The sequence below is a fragment of the Bactrocera oleae genome, chromosome 5 (genome assembly GCF_042242935.1).
Source record: "Bactrocera oleae isolate idBacOlea1 chromosome 5, idBacOlea1, whole genome shotgun sequence".
Taxonomy (NCBI): Eukaryota; Metazoa; Arthropoda; class Insecta; order Diptera; family Tephritidae; genus Bactrocera; species Bactrocera oleae.
Genome location: NC_091539.1, coordinates 70,236,142 through 70,258,421, shown reverse-complemented (window position 1 = coordinate 70,258,421; position 22,280 = coordinate 70,236,142). Strand labels below are relative to the sequence as shown.

At 35.0% G+C, this 22,280-nt stretch overlaps 1 protein-coding gene across 1 annotated transcript; it reads right to left on the bottom strand.

Annotated features, from left to right (window-relative positions):
* Nucleotides 1-2,090: 2,090 nt before the first annotated feature.
* Nucleotides 2,091-4,637, bottom strand: LOC138857333 (uncharacterized). Its single transcript, XM_070109718.1, has 4 exons — nucleotides 4,141-4,637; nucleotides 3,473-3,641; nucleotides 2,763-3,080; nucleotides 2,091-2,699 (listed from the first exon to the last, which is right to left on the bottom strand). The coding sequence occupies exons 1-4, from the start codon at nucleotides 4,509-4,511 to the stop codon at nucleotides 2,286-2,288; spliced, it is 1,272 nt and encodes a 423-aa protein (XP_069965819.1). The 5' UTR covers nucleotides 4,512-4,637; the 3' UTR covers nucleotides 2,091-2,285.
* Between the last annotated feature and the right edge of the window lie 17,643 nt (nucleotides 4,638-22,280).

Sequence of the window (22,280 nt, the reverse complement as noted above, 5' to 3'; positions counted from 1 at the left end):
GTTCACTAAACTAAAATGTTCTTGGCCAAATGTTGGCCTTATATAGACTCGTAAATTCACAATTGAAATTCAGCGATAACATGGCATTTCTTGCTCCTTTCTTTTATAAAAAACTGAGATAAAGATATGCCCTTCTCTCCTGTTATTGGATTCAAGCGGTTTCTTAAGTAGCACGGGGTCAACGGCTATGACAGTTTCTTTTTTATAGACGAAAACATTTCAACTGTTGAAAAAAGTTTCTAATAAACCAAATGACAAAAACCTAACAAAAACAAACCAAAAACACAAAAAATGTTATTCCAATGGTTCAACGTAGTCACCATCCAGCTGCAGTGGTTTGGTCTGGAGTCCCACTTCTGTGCAAAATGGGTTAAAAGTAGGACAAAAGTGTACAAAGTGGATATTTAGAGGGCGTGGTAAATCATTTAAGCAATACTCTCTTTAATGAAGAGCATTATATCTTCCAGCAAGGTTCTGCTCCAGCATACAATCCAAAACTACGCACCTGTGGCTTAAAAACAATATTCCTGGTTTCATAGCTGCAGATGACTGATTGTTTGGAGGTACAGATTTGAATCCATTGAACTACATTTGTGGTCAGAGTTGGAGAATATGGCATGTCCAAAATTCCACAGAAATTTGGGGATTTTAAAAAATCTATGGTTCGAGCAGAGGTTTTCAATACCAATAGAAACTGTGCATGCTGCTATTGATCAATGGCCCAATATAAGATTTCAAACGGACAGAAATTTGGATTCTGGATTACTGGAACCTCAGCACGGCTAGTCGGTGGATCTACTATGCCGTCTGTTCTTACAATAACGCGGTATAACAGAATTTCATTAATTATAGATCATTAGAGTTATTCTCCAAAAACTACTTGCTTTAAAATAGAGAAATATCACTAAAAGTATACAAATTTCTCAGTTTTACTTCGAGTAGAGAATTGAGTACATATTTGAGAGTATGATAACCAATTACTTAATTGATAAACGATCTAAGGTGTAGCTATTATTAAACCCTTTCACTCGTCATTAATAATATACAAATAATATTTTAATAGCATTGTAATTGAAACCTGCTACTTCATGTTGTTCACATTGAAATATGTAATGAAATTATTCAATATTTATTATGTAAACTATTGTCATTTCAGATAAATATGTTTGAACTGTGTTTGTTTGAAATAAGTTTCAAGTTTTCAGTTCTTTTGTAGTTCTGCAGAAAATCGTGAGATAGTATTTTTTTGCAAAACTTTTACTGATGTGTTTTTTACCGGAAATGCATTATGGCTCATCATCCAAATCGATAAAATAACAAATATTAATTTTGTGAGAAGAGAAATAATTTAAGCTGAGAAAAGCTGTGTGAATGAAAACACTACACTGCATTCTAAAGTGAAGCTCGAAACTAGACACTGCTGCCACAGTTTTAGAGCGAGTTCTCCATTACTCGTTGAACTCTTTCGAGTACGAATAAAACAGAAACGTTAAATGTGACTTAAGAGAGAATAAATCGCGAAACAATCATTGAAGGCCGTTTCAAGATTGTAGGATATAATGTAATGATGGCATATTTATTGTGGGTGCAATATCTATTTCTCTTATATTTTATCCGTTACCAGTTTGAACTGTGTTCAAAAATCGGCTCTCTATATAAATTATAAAAAAACACTTTACGTTTTGCATTATAATACTTTATTTTCATAGCCTACCCGTACGTCTGACAACAGCAAATGGAAACGAATGGGAATCTGTACCTTTGTGAATAGGATCGTAGATTCAGATGGTATCATTAGCATACTTGGCAACAGAACCATTTTCACTTTAAAGTTTCAATCAAAATGGTTGTTTTAAGACTACTTCAATTGGAAAATTTACACGTTCATTTTCAGCAACAAATCGAATGATTTAAAATACATCAGAACGCTTGGTAACGATTTGATTTGGTAATTGTTGAATCTGGTAATTATGTTTTCAAACATTTTTGGCTGCCAATAGTTTAGGATTTTAGTGGGCATGAAACTGTTCTGTACAATTTACGTTGGACCAAAGGACAGCATTTGAAAGAAATTGTTATATATTTGGATGTTGATATTTCTTTAAGATTTTTTTATTCTGGCAAATGTTGGTGAATTTTTACAACTTGGCAAGATTATGTTCAAAAACTATGAAAATTGACTAAAGATTTCATTTAAATTTGCTATATCCTATGTTAATAACATATATACATATTTACATTTTCACAGCACCCAGAATGTAGTTGTACTAAATATAAAATAGAAACTAAAACTCGTCCAACACACCCATATCCTCCAATCGCTTGAGTCCATACTTTAGCTGGGCTTGTAAACGTTCTTGTGCAAATACTTTTTTGAACTTTAGACGGGCGAACTCCTCATTTACCAAATTTTCAATACTGTTATCTTCGGATAATTCTTTAGGCATAGTAACTATGGGCAGAAAACAGCACAAAGCGAAAAGACCATAAAGTTCACGAGAGCGCAATTCATACTTTAAATCTTCTAAAGTTGGTATATTCTCGTAATGAAGGAATTCCAATGTCTCCTTGAATGTTTTATAATATACATTTATGAGATCATCGCGTCGTTCTTTTCTCAAATTCAGACGTACACTAGCGTTGAGAAGGAAGTTAAGATCGCAGCCAGGGCTGCCATAGAAATTAAGTTGGAAGTCCATCTGAAAGTTCACAAAACATGAATGAAATGAGAAAAAACGGTTTCGGACTTAAGTAAAACTTACAAAAATAGCGCGCGTTGGCTTTTCGGGTTGCTTGGGATCATCATAGGCGTACATTACATTTCCTGTCCAGAGATCACCGTGGTTCATGACTACTATACGATCGCTCTCACGACGATCGGCTAACTGTGCGCATATTGGCTTGAAATTGTCGTGGAAACGGTGCAATTTTTGTGCGATCTTTTCAAAACCGGGCCATTCGGCTGCATTGTTGGCCACTTGCTTCAGGGCACCGCCGAACATAATTTTGAAGGTATCACTCTTTAATATTGTCTGCTTGCTCAGCATACCGTTTACAAAGCGCTTGGTGATGTCGGGATCCTAAAAATGATATTCACATTGTAGTTTGTTTTGTGCATTAAATTGAATATGTTCCCTAAAGTAATTCTCTTGCTAGATATAAACTTGACCTTTAAACTGTACTGACTTTATCTTAAAATTTGTGCCACACTTGATTTTACTTGCGCCGAGCAAGATGAGTGTTTGGCTGTTGTGAGGGTTAGTCGTTTCTTATTCAGATTTTTAAGTTTTTCAAAGATAACAAGAAAAGTCTGTTGGCCTCCGTGGAAAGAGTAAAAAAACATTTAAAAGCTTAAGAATTCCTAGAGCAATACTTGAAATCTTGTCTAAATTGAGTATATCGCAAAATATATGATCCTTGAAAGCGTTAATTTTTTAAAAAATAATTATTTACGTCTTTTCAATATACTTACTCTCTGGGCTAAAATCATTGAAGTGGCATGCAGGCGCCCCGTTTGTTGCAAGATCAATTCGCTGTGTGCCCAATCGAGCTGTTCCTGTCGGGAGGCAACCACAAAACCTTCGGGTTTCAAGTCAGTAAGCACAATGGTAGGAATGGGTTCCTTGATTGCATAATAGCAGCTGAGCAGAATCAAAAAAAAAAAAAACCAAATTTAGAATATCCGAAAAAATTGAAAGAAATTTTAAAATACTCAATTGTTTTAAAAAATAAAAAACCAACAAAAAACACGTTAACTTCGGTTGCTATAATAGCCTTCATGAATACAACAGATTCGTTACAAGAATTTGATTCCGATAGTTTACTTAGTATGGCTAGTATGCTATAGTTATCCGATCTGAACAATTTTTTCGGAGATTGCATTGCATTATTGCTTTAGATAACAACCCGTGCCAAGTTCGTGAAGATATCTCGTCAAATGAAAGTTGTTTCCGTTTGTATGGCGCTATATGCTCTAGTGGTCCGATATCCTAAATCGACTCATCTCGTCACGCTGATCATTTAGATATAGGGTTTCCGACGTTTCCATCTAGGTGTTACAAATATTGTTTCATAATTAATATACCCTGTTCAGGGTATAATATATGTTAAATATTCTAGAACTTTATTGGGCATACTAACATGGCACTGAATTTCGGACCATCCACAAGTATTTGCAGCCGTGGCAATACATCTAAGAAGGTTAATTTCTCTTTGAGGAATACACCTGCATCCTCAAGGAAACGTGTGTTTTTCGTAACCGGTATAGTTTTGAGGATTAACGACCGTTCCTCTTGTACCGGCGGCTCATCATCGTCAACTTGACGCTCATAGACCACTGAAACGCGATAGATGCGTGAGCAGTAATTATCACCGGGGTTGCTGCCCCATTCGAAGGTTACTTCATTAACCGTCAGCTGGGTTTCATGCAAACCTTCCTCGAGCGCGGCCACAAAGAAGTATTCATTCAAATAATCAGATATAAAAATATTGTTCGGATTTTTGATAATCATTTTAATAACTTCCTGATTAATCGAAAATAATTTTTTGTTTGTTTTATTTAACACCAGCTTTTAGTCCCGAACGACCCATTCAAACCGGAACGCTCCGTGTAATTTACTAAACTGAAATGTTCTTGGCTAAATGTTGTGCTTTAATAGAAGCGGAAATTAACACCTGAAATACAGCGATAACACGGCATTTTTTTTTATGCCGAAACTTTCTCACACATTTATGGACTTGTTTTACTCATCTAATGAGTGCCGATTGCTGCTTAAAGAGCAGCTGAGTGCTCGACAGAGTTTTGCTTAACTGTAGATCGGCTGATTGCTTTGTGTTAGTTCTTACGAGTATGTTGCACCTAGCGTTCATTTATAAATATTTACCACACGTGGAATACAATAGTACGGGATATACGCATATAATATTTGAAAAATGTGCTACGTCATGCTCGCATACCATACATGGGAAGATCACGCAAAAGTAAGCGCTTTGCCCGTATTCTTCATTTCTATATACCCATATAGTATTTTCCTTCTTCATTTCAAAGTGATAAATTTGCTAATTGCTTTATACACGATTTCAGTTCCGTTGATTCGTATACTGAGCACAAGCCCCACTCATCTGTTTGACAGACCCCCCCAAGTATACAGGACCGAGCCACTAAAGCGTATACTCAAACACCCCCATTATCTTCGTCATACAATGCAATTCAAAAAAATAAGTTATTGTGTAGTTAGCAGTGTGATTATATATACTATCTTATCGCTCGCATTTATCCATTCCAGTAACTTTTATATAGAGTAATTATTTTATATTGCAATCAAAATGCATTTACATAGGAATAGTTCGGAAAGTAAAAAAAAAATTTAAATGTTATCTTTCACTACTTTCATTAGTGTCATAAACACGAATATTTATATTGACGCCTGTGACTAACCGAATAACGCACATTCTATCGGTATCGGGCATTTTATTTCTTTTGACATGATAAGGGCTTAGGAAGACTGGACTTTATTGACTTTCTAAAGAAAAATAGTGTTGTACTTATTGCTCTTTTTTCCCTTAATGGCTAGGTTCAAGTGATAGCTGTTTAGATTTAGAGAGATAGCCAACCGTATTTCCTTATACAAGTATTGACAGTAACAAATTAGAGAGCATTCATTATTATTTCTCTGAGTAAACTCTTGTGAGGAAGAAAAACTTTTTTCTTTATCCCCTTAATGTTGTTTATCTATAAGTCTTGAGGCAAACTACTAATGTAAAAGTTGTCTTCAGTACTCAATACCTCCGCTCACTATGATACCTAGAGCTCAGCTCTTGAAAAAAAAATTACTCGAAGAAGAAAAACAAATTTATCGGGATGCATTCAAAACATTAGAGTGTTGTCGATTCGTTTTCTTCTAAGTATTGGCGAGATTTGCAATATTTTTCTGATTCTTACAATAAATTATTTAAATTAGTAATGAAATTGTTTAATGAAACTATTGCCACCTCCGATTACTTATATTTTGGTTATGTTTATTGTTTTTATTTTATCCGTTTTGGAAAAACCATACAATTTTTATTCGTGCAGAGATATTCATGCGAAACTTTTTCTGACGTGTTTCATATCGGAAATGCATTATGACTCACCATTGAAATCGATATATTAATAAATATAAATTTTGTGCTTTTGTGTTAGAGAGAAAACTCTGAAACTGAAAAGAGCTGTGCAAATGAAGAGTATTTAAGCACGGAACTTGTTTACATGCAAAAACTTACAAGCGTTAAGTAAAGTTCATCTCAAATACAGCTTTCAGCTACACTTTATGTGCCGATAAGCGCAGAGAAGCTGCAATAGTTGTATAGCGAAATCCCTAGAGCACGGATCAACTAACAACGTTAAATGTCTCTCTTCGTTTACCGTAATTCAGCATATTAAATCAGAAGCCAAGATTGAATTACTTTTAAGTTAAGTTAAGTTAAATTATGCCTCATTTTGACGTACAGGTATGAAATTTCGAAAAGTTTCTATATTAGCACTAAAACCGTAATAAGTGCATCAGCAAAATCTATAATAAACGAAATCTTATCTTGAAGTGCGAGAATTTAACAATATCATACAAAAAAATAAATATTTTGTTTTCGTATCTTTTGTTCGTAATACATGCACCTATAAGTGGTAAATACATGTAATTATAAAACACGCTCCTGCTCCCATGATTATTTTATAATATTTGCAAGGCAAGCGTCTGTATTTGCTTTTGATGAGTTAAGTGAATGTCATTATAAATTAAAACCATTGGGCAATATTTAATAAGCAATATACATATGCATATTAGGGTGAGTCGAAAATTAGTTTAAAAAAGCTATATACAGTAAAAAATCGACCTACAAGGAACAGGTTTTGGCTTCATTTTAAAAGCAGTTGGTTCAAAGTTTCAGTTATAAAGAACAGGCAAAAAATAAAACATGAACTCGAGATGTGTTTTTGGCTCACCCTAATGTATATACATACATATGTAAGTAAGAGCCTATACAACAAGTTTGCTTAAAATATTTATAAGTATGAGAGCTATTAAAAGTAGATAAAGTGGCATAACATCATCGAGACGCCGCTTAAATAACTCAGTAATTATCATCCTATATTAAATATGATAAGTAATTTTATACTCTCGCAACATGTTGTACTCATTGGGCGAAATTGAACTACAATCACGCCTGTTTCGCATACTCATACAATCAGTGCCAACAGTTTATTTGGTTTATTCTTCGAAATTATTCGATAATTTTTCTAGCTTCATACACAGTTCGGTCCACTTGATTAGAGGCAATAATTTTTGAAATAAAATTGTAACAAATGGTTTTCTGGTTATTCAAACTACTTTGTTTGAAAATATACACACTTCGAAATATAATACAATATTATTTCACGTAATGCCAATGTTCTGCTTGATTTATTGGTTCTCTTGAATAGAGGCATTAAAAAAATGAAAGATAAATAAATAAATGCAGTTAATAATAAATACAGAAAGTTCATTGAAGATTAATATTTTATACTACCATTAGGCTATCTCGATAGTTTGTACAAATCATTCCTCTATGCAGTTTTGAAATAAACAACAACTACTGCTACTACTGAACAGGTGAGCCGAACTCCAGCTAACATGAGGATTTCTGCGATGCAGGTTAGCTGTATATCGAATATGTATGTGTATAATTTTATATTGATATGTAAGACATCCCGATGAAACCTATAGGACACTTTGTTCTGATCACAAATCGGATCAGAACTTCCTGCGCAAAATATCTTAACGCTTTTAAGCAGTTATGCTGCTTTTAATATTAGCTGTCTCCGAAACACCAAGCGTTACTCTCCAGCGAATCGAACAAACTATACCAGATGCTCAAACATACAGATAGCACTTGTGGTGCAATCCTGCGCTGACATGTCTTCTGACGTATGCACAATAGTTCTATGATTCTTTCTTAGTGGAGAAATTATATTTTTTGCGTTAAAAAAACGTTGCTGTAACCCTTTATTTTCGTTTTCTATTAATTACTATAATTGATAAATTTTAAAAATAATAATCATTTGTCATTTGAACCACAGTAGTAAAACTGATCTAAAATATGCAAAAAAAAAAAATTGGTAACATTAGAGATAGCGACTATACCACTTTAATGAGGTACATTGTGCATACATACTCTCTTGCACGAACTCAACTCGATAATTTTGTTGTTGGAATTTATTTAGCAAGTATTTTTTTTTTTGAGATTCAATGAGTTTTTTGGAATTCATCTTTAGTAGATCAAATGCCCACTTGGTTACTCTCAACCAATATTAGAAAGATAATAAAATAAATAATATATAATAATAATAATAAATAATATTAGATAACGATCTCACAATAATAATTTTAAAATAGAGTTAATCCTCTTGTCACTTTTTATATATAAACTGTAATAAAAAATTTTAAATTAATCTCAGAGTTACTTAAACAACTCAGTGTGAAGATTCGGTACTTGAGATAACTCACAAAGTTGACGGTTATGAGTAATGAGTTTCATTGATGTTACTAACATGAAATATTGCGTTCAATTCCGCTCTGACGTTAAATACCTTAATTACTTATATAACTACAATTCACTGATTGTTTTGTAATTTTCTAATAACTTAAATCATCAATGATCTTATTTCTTGTTTACAGTAAATAAATACCGACTTTGCCCTTTTCTATGCAATTATTTATTTGCGATACTGCAGTAGTTACAACTTGTCATGTTTGCTTTAACATACTCATTTGAAAAAGTTTCTTTCATAGTTTGGTGTGGACTTTCACAGTTATTATATATTATCGCAATCTATAATAACTTTTCACCTATAACTTTTGTAATGCAAAAAAAAATAAACACGTGTCGTTGCGGATGTTACTATTATGAGCAGAATTTAATGAAAACATGTTATAAAATTCGAAAATTACACAAGATTTCACTCACTACGCTCTTTGCAGTATTCGAAAGATCGTTTAAGCCGCTATAAACTGTTTATAGAGACGGTACGGAAAACAAATGAGAAGTGGAAAGTATTTGTCTCCGTAATTAGCGATTCTGTTAAATTGCTTTAACACCCGTTATACATTACACGTGTTTTACGTTTTCACATATACTTGTAATAATAAAAACAAATAAAATGACTTGATTTTGATCGTTCAGTTGTTATATGTTATGATGGTCCGATATGAAAAATATATTTGGAGATTACAGCTTGGACAGTCGGAGAAAGGGACGTGTGCAAAATTTCAAATCGATCTCTTAAAACTCAGGAACTAGTGCGCGTATATACAGATGGACAAACGGACAGGGCTAAATCGACTCAGCTCGTCACTCTGATCGTTTATATATATATTTTATAGGGTCTTCTACGTTTCCTTCTGCTTGTTATAAACTTCGTGAAAATTTTAATATACCGTATTCAGTGTATAATAATATTATATAATTTATTCTGGTGTGATTTACAGCTTTATAAAAAACATATGTAAATAGAATGGTAATAAAATTAAACCGATTACCGCTGTGTGATATCAACACATGGCAATTTAGCAGGGCATAAATAATTTTACAATTTTTCACAATTAAATTAACGCAAATATCTTTAATGCGTGTAATTAATTCCAAAGCCACAATTTATGATGGGAAAAAGCCACATATTATAAAATGACAGTAATTCACGTCATCTGCAGTGCCGCCCCAAAAAGTGGTTCGCTATTATGTTATCTCAACAACGGAATTTCTAACAACAAACGAACAGTGGCTTAAATAATCGACTATAACTACACTTACAAATAATACCAAAACTTAAAATGTAACTTAACTGTGTAACCTCAATCCTATTGTTTAAGAACTAAACTGAAATTTTAACCGAGTCGCGGTATTTATTAAAGCGTGTCAAACTATAGTAATGTAGTAGACGATAGTGTATCCGATAGTTTGACATCTCTACTAAGAGGATTTTAATCACAAGTTTACTTTAGTAAGTATCAACCTTCGTGTGAAATATTATGTGTAATGATTAGATGAAAAATAGACTTAGAACTTTTTCCTTTAAATTTTCAGTTTTCAATTCAGAATTGCAATGTAAATTTGGAATACCCTAAGGATTTGAATTTTGTCACCTGAGTTTGGTGTGTTAGATGCTGGTTTCTGAAACCTCGATACCTAGGTTCGAGGTATGCTAGCCATATTTTGGATTTCGGTTACAAGTTTGCAGCTTTTGGTGTAGAAAATCGCGCGTTGCAACTTATTTATTAATTTTTAATTTACAATAAAATGTTCAGGCTTTATTTTTTAAAACAATCGCTAATATAGAAATTAGATTATATGTTAGGCAGAATGTATTGCTGAACACTGTATACTCTTACTTATTGCATACATATCTATTTATAGATATTGTCACCTTAAATGCAAAATAACATAACATCAAAAAATTCGAAATTGAATATTTTATTGTTTACGATTCACAACATACATACATTATAAATTACATATCATCACCTAAAATGCAAAATAACGTAACATCACTTTTCACAAGTTTACAGGAGAATCCTGCTGTCAGATATAACCAAGTTATAACCAAAATTAAAAATTTGCTTCAATATGAGTAGCTTCTATTTTATATCATTTTTCCTTCCACTGTAAACTTCTGAAAGTATTGTTACCTTATTTTGCATTTTAGGTAACGATATATGTGTTTATTATAAGTATTATTTTGTATTTTTGTGTAATTGTATGAAAATGCATGTGGTGTGTGGCCAAAAAATCACTAAAATTATGCAAATAATAATAAAATGTTTTGCTCATAGGGGAAAAGTACATAACGCAAAAGCAACAATAACAATAAAGCGCTTAGATGATTATATACCGGTATATACGAGTAAATACCAGAAACATTGAGTCGACTGCATCTTCTTAGCTTCAGGTGGGTGGCTTTTACTTCCCCGCCTATTTGATGCAACCGTTAATTTGCTTCATATAAATTCAACATTACGTTGTCCGTTAGTTCAAACATATTGCATTGTTGACAGTGCCAAAAAAGGCTCCCCTGATAGCAGCTAAAATAGAAATTACAAAACTTTATATTCTCACTGAGAAAAAAACTTTAGCACGTGCTGAAGAACCGTTAGAAAAAGGCTCACTTTTTCGCATGACGTGCAACGCGTTTATTAGCTCTTTTTTAGTGGCAACATGCATTGTGCATATTTGATGACATCGCCAGTTGACAACCCTGCCAGGAGTTTCCGAATAGTTAGTTTTGAAAAAAGTACACTGGAAAAAACACCGAATTTCAATATTTGTGTATATTTATTTTTCGCAAATATGGTATGGTCTTACATATGTATATAAATGCAAATATTTTATGTATTTTAGAAAAAATTTAATCAATAATAAACAGTTAGCCGTGTTGCTGGCGAGTGTCACAAGTCGCCGGGGTCCAATGTTTGCGTAATTTTATTACCAACGTGTCGTTAGGTTTTTCACACAATTTTATTAGCATTTTCAATTATGTGGTTTATATTTGGTTACTGTTGTTGTTACTGCTACTGCTGCTTTTTGCTTGTGCCGTATTAATTAACAGAGTTTATGGAAAATGCATAATACAGTAATTTTGTTTGTTTACCACTGACTGATCAGCGCTAAATATTTGAAGAGGCAAATAAAAATTTACACTGAGGGATAATTTGCGGTTGCCCTTAAAAATAACGATTATAAATAAATTGCTTAATTCAATATGCACACATATACATACGTACGTTTGTATGAATTTGAAATATTAAAATTTTATTGCAATTTGCTTAGCATAAAATAATGGTTAATAGAAACAAATTCTGAACATTTTATTTTTCTGCTCTAACATATACCATACATCAAATATTTAGTGTTCTTCATGAGTGAGCGATGACATATGAGTCCTCTATTAAACGAATATGTATCGAAAAAGCAAAAGCTGGGTAGAAGCTACAAAATCTGTTTAGCAGACCACAAGGTCACCGTAATTACTTGGTTTCTTGCTATGCTAAAGATAGACTTCCTTCAGTCTGAAGCATTCACCAGGTGAAAAATAGGGATAACACTAAAAATTCGAATCAATGAGTGCTTTCAATGTATTTTATTTTTTATTCTAACATTTTATTATTTTAAATTATTAAACACTATTTCCTTTTTTACCTCTCAAAGAAAATTCGTTTAAGTTGCTCAAAATAATTAATCGCTTCATATTCAAATGACTTTAGTCTAGCGAGCCCAATAATTTCATTTATTCCATTTAATATTGATAGAGTAAGAAGACTACATAAAAATAAGGTGCGTAAAAATTATAGCTTTCGATTATATGATGATAGGACAATATATAATAATTACACTAGTTTACAGCAATTTTGCGACTGTGATGTTAGAGGCTGTTTCTAGCTAATTTTGGGTTGCTAGGACCGAAAATGATAGTTAAAATTTCCTAACCGGTAAGATGTTGTTTATGTTTATGGTACGGTCAATCACCACCAATTATTAAATTGACAAAAATAGCTGTACGTGAAAAAAAAATTTGAACTCAAATTCGTAATTAGAACACCTCAAATACGCCACAGACCTCTTAGCACATCAGTCGCTAATTGGTGGTCGAATCAAAATGACCTGGTATCATTGTCATCAGCTTAATGTATAGCTGGTGCAAGAAATATTATAAGTTCAGCCATTATATTTTCTGTACTTAGTTTAAAGAAATCATTACATCTGCGCTGTTATTTTGACTAAGTACACGGCAGTCAGACATTTAACGTCATTCTTCCGAAAAATACTATATAAATCTCTAAGTGGGACACTTACCTTCAATCGATCTAAGTACAAGCGCTCTATTTTATTCGCCCAAGTTATTTCGCTTGCTCAACATTTTTGCGTACCTACTATAATATTTGGCCCAGTTCGAGAAACAAGCGTGTTGGAAAAAGTGCCAACTTTAAAACCCATTTATCTAAAGTTGTGTTGCATTCGTAAATTTTTCTGTTAAAGAGAAGAGTAAATTAGTTCACTTTGTAGGAAAAATAAGATCCCGAACAACCCTCCCCGACTGGGGCGCTAGTGTGAAATGCGTGCATTTACGCTGCAGGGAATAGCGCAATTCGTCACGGCGTATCAGCGAGCGAACACCCAAACACGAGTGGGGCGTAAAGTTTAGTGCAAAGCAACAACTTAAATTTATGGCCAAGACATTAAACCCCATTGCAGTGTGAGGTGTTTGGGTGGGCGTGTCCTTGGGTGGCTGCGAGGCGGTTTGGACCGTGAGTGGATTATGTGTAGGTGTGTGAGTATGTGAGTGAGTGTCAGTATTTTTATAAGTTGCACAGCAAGGGAACCGTAAAGCGAGCAGGGTAGCCAATGCTTTATTCTGGTTGTTGAGGTTATTGCACTCGAAACGTCAAACGCTAAGAAGGAGATTAAATGTAGCTCGCTTTGAAACTCGATAGTTGGGGACGGAAAAATTCAGGCAAATCTGGGCGGTTCGGAGCAATTGTCTTCGACGTTGTCTGTGAGTTAGTGTAGAGAGGGTGTCTCAATATAATATATACATATAATCTGTGTTACTTAAAAACAAAAGTTACTATTGTATTTGACCGAGTGACTGGCTGACTGAGTAAGGGATATTAACTATTTACACATATAGATATGTAGTTATGTACTTGTTTGTGAAAGGTGAAGGCAAAGGTAGGAATTTAGGTGTGATTAAAGTGGCTGATATATGCACTGTTTCATGGAATTAAGGGGCAGTATGTACATATATAAATTCTAAACATAATTTTGAAATGAGATGAAAGGTTGAAATCCCAAGTTTATTTGCTTTTCCTTCAGATCATAGGAGTACAAACAGAAATTTTGACATATATATTTAAGTTTTATGAAAAATCCATTTAATGGCGCTTATATTCAAAATTTTACACAAACTTCCATAATTTTTATACATATGTGAATACACTTACAGGTAGCACTCATTTAAAAGCAAGAACGCTAAACTTATAATTTTTTGTTTGTGTAGACCTTGATGTGGTGAAAAGCGTACTTATACGCACTCACGTGAGAGCATACTAGAAATGTGTCAGTGCGAGAGTTGATGCTCCAAAAGAAAACGGGCGCTTTGTGCCTTCTACTGGGGCTCACCTTCAGAGGCTGCCAAAAATTGTAAGCGCATGTGAATAGGTTGCTTTCGCTATTACTCTCGGGTGTGGACGAGTATATATATAATATTTGAGAATAAATGCGAATGTGTTCTCGTTTTTTGTTGATTTTTGACTAGTCCTTTTGGCTTTTTTGCTCGGCGGTTAAAAAAAATATGTTTGAATATATTATATTATATAGTATGTGTGTCCGTTTAAAGCCACCACATTGGAGCTGAATATGTTTTAACGCCTTTCTAGCTTTAAACGAAAAGGCGAAGTGCGTGAATGCCGCTAGATTGTATGGAAAACAGAAAGCATAAAGGTTAAATAAAAATTTAAAAACACCAAATTCTTACCACAAAAAAATAAAAGTTCGGACGTATCATCTACGATAATGGTATCGTAAAATTACGATTTTTTACTTGTTCGTACTATTTTGAGATTGTGGGAAACCCCTTGTAGAAAAATCGATACTTTTCATGAAACTCCATTATAAAGGGAGTGACTTGCTATAGGTATAATATAGATTGAATACTATTGCTTAAAGTTTCAGAATTTCGAAGAATTGTGTTTTCTTAAAGGTTGTTTGTAGTTATATGTGCGTTTGTAGCCATATTAGTAATATTAGTACTGCAATTGTAATTCGTTAAAGCATTACAAATAGCGAAGTTTTTCCAAATAAAAGAACAAGTTAAGCTGATTTAAAGATTTTAGAGCAAAATCGCTTAACAAATAAAAATGTGCTTCAAAGTAATTTTTAGCCGCCCATTAATCCTTTGAAAATTCTTTGAATATGTTTGATTGACAGTGAAAACCGTGAGGGTAGTTTCCACCGTGAGGCTCCAAAAGCATTGTAGAACGTTAGGAATTGCTGTCTCTAAGAGCACATCACATTACTTTAAACCTGGCATAAGCACCTTGAAAAACTTGATAATATGGTGTTGAGTAACCCTCTGAAACGTATTTTTTTGTCTTCTGAGACAGAGTTAGTTACAAAGCTTGTTCCTTGGTTTTTCTGAAAGAGATTGTAAGCAACTTTGCCAACATTGCTTTTTTCTGGTTATCTACATTAGTAGTTCTTCCTCTCTCTGCTGATAAGTTTACTCCGTACCTACACCTTCTTTTACTTCATGGGTTAACACACAGGTCTTTTTGATGAGCTCAGGCGTCCAAAATATTGACATTTACCTGAAAAAAGTGAGATTGTCTTAAAGTTTGAGATTTTTGAAGTCTAATGACTGCTGAATGTATAAAACATATGCTTAGCTAGAAGTTCTTGAAAAATAAAATTTGCCATTCGGGGATTTAAAGGAAAAATATAGACACATATTGGAAGGACAAATAAGAGAACAAGAAAATTATAATCAGAAGTTGAAAGAGAGTCTCCGAATGGCATATCAGGTTATATATGTACATGCTATAATTAAAGAAACGACTGTAATGGTTTTAGTTCTTTTGCATTTCTTCAGTCACAAACCTAAATATTTTTGACATTTTACTTACTCGAATTGCAAGCCACTTTACATATATACTTGCAACCAGATCACTGTAAGAATTTTTCGACTTCTCTTCACTCAAAAAAAAAAAAATAAATAAATAAATAAAAAAAGAAAAACGTGAAAGGGATCGCCAGTTGATGAGGAAACGTGTTGGCATCTGGGGCGATCCGCTGAATGTTAATTTCCACCGAAATTGCGTGGCTGCGTACGTCATTTCAGCAAAACAGCAAAAATTGCAAGCCACCAGCCAGCCTCTGGGCAGCAGCATCAATGACAGTTAAGCAGCGTGTGGTCCACTGGCAGCTGTCTGTCGCGGCTGCATCAAACCGAAGCCGCGATTGCGGGCAAACAAATAGTAGTTTAACAAACATATTAGTATACTTAGGAGTGTACGAGTATATATTGATTCATGCATTTGCCCTGCCCTTCGGCTGCCGTATTCGGTTCCTTGCCGACGTGAAACGGACCATCGTCTCAGTCGACAGGGCGGTCAATGGCTCGCAGCGTTCTGTGCTGGCTGGGCGCATGTTACCCGAGTACCGCATAATTTCCTTGGCATTGGCGCTCTACTTGTAGTTTAGCTATCCAACAATTCAGCCGCACGCGCGTTGTTCAATTACATTTCAATTTCTCATTGCTTGACGACGGCCGATACGCTTGCGTGTGTGCCTGAAACCCTGGCGGTCACTAACGCCGTCACTGAACTGCCGCAATTTTTCGCCATTTCTTTTTCGTTCGTTCGCATTTGGCAATTCCATGATTTCTTTATTTGGTTTGAGCGGCGGTAAATTGGTCGATTTCGCTTTCGGCGAACTCATTATTTTACCGCCCGATGACCGAAGTGTATATGGTAAATAAGAGATCGGGCTTGGCAGGCCATGTCTGTTGTTCAGTTCGTTGGATTGCAGTTTGTTTTGGCCAAATATTTTTCGGTGCATTCGTTTGAAGTACATACATATGTATCTGTGTTTCTGTACTAATTCTTCATGCTTGTTCCTTCTCATGTGTTTCTTCCTCTTCAAGTTCTATTTTCTTTGACTTAATTTTTTTCGCGGTTTGATTGACGCAAAACATTGCTGGCAGTTTGGAACGCCACATCGTTGAATGTTGTCTTTATTTTCGAAAATTAACTGCTGACATGAAGATTTTTCTGTAATTACACGTTGATTCGCATTGTAAGCAATCTTGCATGGCTGATATGGGCAAGCGAGACCAAATATGCAGCCGGCAATGTTAATGCTACGTTCGAAAATGATGTGGTTTAAATGTTAGTAATCGTTTCCCTTGAAATTGTTTGATAGTCGGGGGAAACGTAAGGATTGATTGAAATATTGCATGCTTGATTTAAGATTCCGTGATATAGGCCTCCAAGGTTTGAACACCAACAGAGTTCAATCTATGTTTAGGTTAATATCATGTATACTAGACAGTGCTCATTAGCAGTAAATGTCAAACACCCCAACATACATATTCCTATTGTGAAAAAGAGTCTTATAAAATATTTAACGTTTCAACTAGCGATATATTTGCCTAAAATTATCAAATGTTTAGAAGAGATTGAAACAAATGTAATTTGGACAGGAAGTATTGCTATTGTATAGTCACTGAGGCACCTTCTCTCTCTCCCTTTCTATCTCTCTCTTTTTGGCTCTCTATCTTCACCTCTTTCACAGTCTATCTCTTACTCTCTACTCTTTCCGCTAACGCAGCAAACATTTTCCTAGCACCCTTCATCGTGTGGGCTTGTAGCACCACTGAACTCAAGAAACATATTTCGAGAGTTGATCATACGTGTACCCAACCTATCCTATTTAATATTAATATATTCTCCGATTTTCTTTATTCTTTTATTATTTCCTATGCTAATAATAACCTATATGGTCCTATTATACACTTTATGTTATTATTAATTCCATAATTTTTTTCCAGTTCATTGTTCTTTTTCTTTCTCTTTTGTTCTCTTAAAACTTAACCGAAAAATAATAATTTATCGATAATATCATGCAATATATATATGCAAATTTTTTAATCACCTTACAGTTATCCAAGTACCATCCTTTCGAATTTCAATAAAGTCCACATTTAAAGTTGTGATCTTTTAACTTCACTTCCAAGTGCGTATAGCCCCCCAAAGCATTACAACAAATCATCATCGACATCATTATGAGTGGTTTCATTAATTACCTTGACTGAATTCAACGAAGAACGAAACATACGCACATACACAGATTCCTCCTAAGTGGGCTTCCTTGAGCATTAAGCAAAATTTAAGTGAAACTTTTGCGATTTCCCTTCATGGCGCTGTGGCGGCGCCAGGGATCAACGTTGCTGGCAGACGCTTGCAAAACTTTTGAGATTTACGAGTTGAGCGGATCTCAACCGAGGTGAGTTAAGCTCTCAATTCGCCCAAAGCCACTCATAAATTTTACGCAGCAAATTATTACTAAAATTACCGCTAAAGGAATTTTAAATCCACAACGCAGAGAATCCTGTCAGCTGCTTGAATCCTCGGCATGGGGATGCACTGACTCGTATATATATGTGTGGCAGTTGCAAGTTAGAGAACGACTGCTTAAAGCTGTTGGGAAGGTGGAAAACTTAAATGCTGAAAGCCAAATTGTACAAAGTAAAAGCGAAAAGGGTTGAGAAAGAAAAAAAATCGAAATGTTTTATTCATGAACTACAAACTACAGAGAGGGCAGTTCACTTCATTCTTTCTTCGCAATTTAATTTTTCGAAAAAGTAGTAAAATTCAGTGGAATTCAAAATACTCACGCACACGTTTTAAGCACACACACACATATATACAACGCCTAGGAATTGCATCGGCCAAAGTTTGTTTTGCCCAGCCGAATTGTGCATTCAAAGCAACTCTGGTGTGTCGGATCACCTCAATACTGGCCCGTAAATTTTCGCCAAAAGTCAATTCAGTCTGTCCATTTTATTTGTACGCGGGCAGCATCGGCGCAGCAAACCAACGAAGGACTCGCCGAAGTTACGGAAGATTTACAAAAAATTAGTGAAGCTGAACTTTCAGCCGCTTAGGTGCAGGCAGACCCGTGAGTGGTTGCGAGCTTGGTCCAAACTTTGTCGAGGAAAAAATGCATCCTTAACGGCGAACTCACTTTGTGGCGCCGCCGAGCATTTTAATGGCTTTAATTTACTGCCACTGACAGGCGCAGTCAGGTACAAGGCGCCCAGGCAGCCAACCGAGCGGCCATTTGAAGCTGTTTGTGTCAGGAATTTGAAGACGATTTCCTCGCTCTTCTTCATTAAATCGCTTACAGGCTTGCAGTTTGTCCAAGAAGAGTAGAAAAGAGAAGCGAGTTGTATGTGAAATGTGTGCAAAAGCGGTTTAACGACTATTTTGGGATTGCTAATGTAGTAAAGGATAGTAAGAGGACATATGTGGGAAACAAGTGTGGAGTATTTGATTTTAATTTTAATGAGTGTACTTTTGGCTTCGGAAAATTGAACTCAAGTGGTTTCTGCTGGCGATGTGGAACTAATAATTGCAAGCATTATTTTGTTTTCTTTTCTACGAATGAGAAGAGTTTTCTGCATACATTTGATTTTATTGTACTAAGAAGTTAGAAACTGTTATTATTGGTATATACGAGTGTCTGTAGCATCTTCAAACGCATACAGTGTTCAAAAAGAAGATTTTACTTCCAAGATTCCTTTTTTTTGCAAAAGTTTTTGTACTAAAATTTATAATATGTATGATGGATATGTATCAGACGCGTTAATTATAAAAAGATATATAAATCATACTTTTTGAAAACCACACGAAGACATTACCAGAATAGTGCTAGACTGGAATCTTCAAAGAAGACGAAGCCAACACGTGGAAGCGGGGTGTTGAGAAGAAGCGCAAAAGCGCGCTTGGTTCCACCTTTATATTGTATAATTACATATATATATAATATGTACATATTACTTTCAAAGTATATCCCAAAAAATCTTCATTGGGAATATATCTGGGATTCGAGTTAGTATAAATTATTGCCCGGAATAAAGTTTAAAGCTGTGGGGGCACATTTAAGGCTGTACACTATTTAGAAATAAAGCGTCACAGTTTTTCATGAATTAACAATCTTATTTGATCTATCATTCATAGTTAGATCTCGAACTACCGGTTTATTTCTATCATACCCAGTATTAAGAGCGGACTTTTCGTTGTTTTATATTAAAAGGTTGGGTGACTTGACAGCACCAGAAATACACATCGCATGTTTTACCTTATTGAATAAAGTCCACCTGTCTCTCATTTCGATCTTGAAGCTTCCATTAGAGCCATTAACTGAGGTCTGTATTTAAAAGCTTCTTAAAATTTTAATAACGCGAAAATCGATGAAAAGGCGAAATTTGAATTGCGTGAGGCTGTCAATTCTCTAATGAGCATTTGTAAATAAGTAAAGCTTACAAATACATATTTTATTTAGGTGAAGGAAGTCAAAAGCCACATTTTAATCAACGATTACTAGACATACACATTCTCCCATCTTCCGGCCATTGCGTTTACAAATTGCAATTACTCAGTCTGGAATTACAATTAGAATATCCCATAGAAATTTATGCAAATAATCATTTTGTACAATTTGAAATTTTTCATCTCAAAGGATACAATTACATAATGTTTTTCGGTAAGGAAATATTTCGCGGAATTCTCAACGAATAAAAGAAGAAACAATGCTGCTACAGCAAGAAGGAAATTTTCTTACACACAATTTGATTGAGGAAAGCGAGCATTACTGGGTGCGCAGTGTTCGCTGAGGGCGAGAGGGGTGACTACAACGCAAAGCGGTTAGTTTTAATGTCGATACCCGGATGTGCTGTTGGAATAGGACAAGCCAAGCGTACGGCTGGCGAAAGCTGGTGAATTAATGAATAAAAAGGACGGCGATTGAAGGAAATCGTAATTGCGCTGTGTTGCAACTTATTCATCACTTGAAATGGCAAAGACGGCGGCTACAACGTTTATGCGCCACGAAAGAAGCTGAATGCAAATTCTCCGAATAGAATGAATGGCTGTTCAAAAGGCAGGAATTGATGAGAAGTGTAAGTGAGAAACAACGGACTGGCAAATTGACAAGTCGCATGAATTATTAAAAATCATGGCGAGCACTGCTGCTGGCTCAGCGCTGATAAAATGTTGCGGACTGCCTTGTTGCTGGTTGTCTTCCAACGGCCTGCAACGGCTGCTGCTTGTTGTTAGTGCAACTGTGATGATTATTTTCAGTGAAATGCCACCAGAAATGAATATCCTTTGCAATGTTTACTAACAAAAAGTTCAGCACAATAAAGTAATGATTGCAAAACGACAAAGAAAATTATCAAAATAAAAGATGCATAAAATAAACGAATGAAATACACCTTTCAATTGCATGAATGACGCAACTAACGAATGAATGAATATCCAGTTAACTGAATAAACGAACGGTGGCGACAAGTAAGCAGTTGTGCCGCAAATGCAGGAGCGGCTCCAGCGCCCCACTGCGCCCGCGCGCCGCCTGCACTTTGAATTGGTGTCGCAATTAAGCGCACTCGCTTAGCGGCAGCTATTCAACAATTATCCATGCAACAAATGCCACAGCTGGCACAACTGCAAAGGCGTCAAAATCGTGTGCACAATTACCCTTTTGGCTGACAACTTTTGTTGCATTGTTAGTTGCTGCCTGAAACGGCTTAAACGGCGCAGTGACGCTGCAAGTGCTCATTTGCAATAGACTACGAAAATGATTTTCAATAAAGATTGCACTCAAATTGGCAAAACGTGTTAGTTTCATTGTGTGAGAAACTCAGTTATTTTCAAATTAATTAATGCCGAACGATTTTGCAATTGTTTTCGGAAATTAGTGAATTGTTGGCATATGGGAGAATGGAGTCAACAATTTCATTTTAAAGTGAGGAGAAATATTTTATAGAAGAAATAATTTGACCGGCTCTCCAAAGATATGATATCTAGATATTTCAATCCACAGTTGAGAAAGTGTCGAGAAGTTCCCCTCCATTCTTCCTAATAATTTGGCAATGGGCGTCAATTAAAATTTTTATCCAGATAGCAACTCTTACACAAAATGCAAATATCTCACAGGGGACACGATTCCGTTAAATCCATCTTTGGAAGACTATAGGAATTATATATTATATTAATTAGTTTTTATGGGGTTTAAAAAATCAGTTTGTGAGTAAAGTAGTGACATTAAGGCACGATGCTTGCCGCCCATAGCACCAGTTTTTGGTATTGTTATTATGTACTACTCAACTTGTTTTAAAACTATGGCCAATTTATTTAAACCTCACCGACTTAATTCTTCAAGTTGGGATGACTGAAACGACGTTTCTTGCCTCGTTTTGTGGCGATTCTTTTTCAAAATATTCAAAAATTAATTTTGTTCAGGTTGTTCGGAGAACAATTGAAATTCCGCGCAAATCGTTTCAAAGTTATTGCTGTTTACTTCAGCTCTTCGTATTTTACCGATTTGTTGGCCGCAATTTCGGACGACCCTTTGCTTTGGTGCAAAAGTCACACTCGTTTTGTGTGTTTCGAATTTCGCTGAAAAGAGCTGTACAAATTTAAACATCCTTTTACACA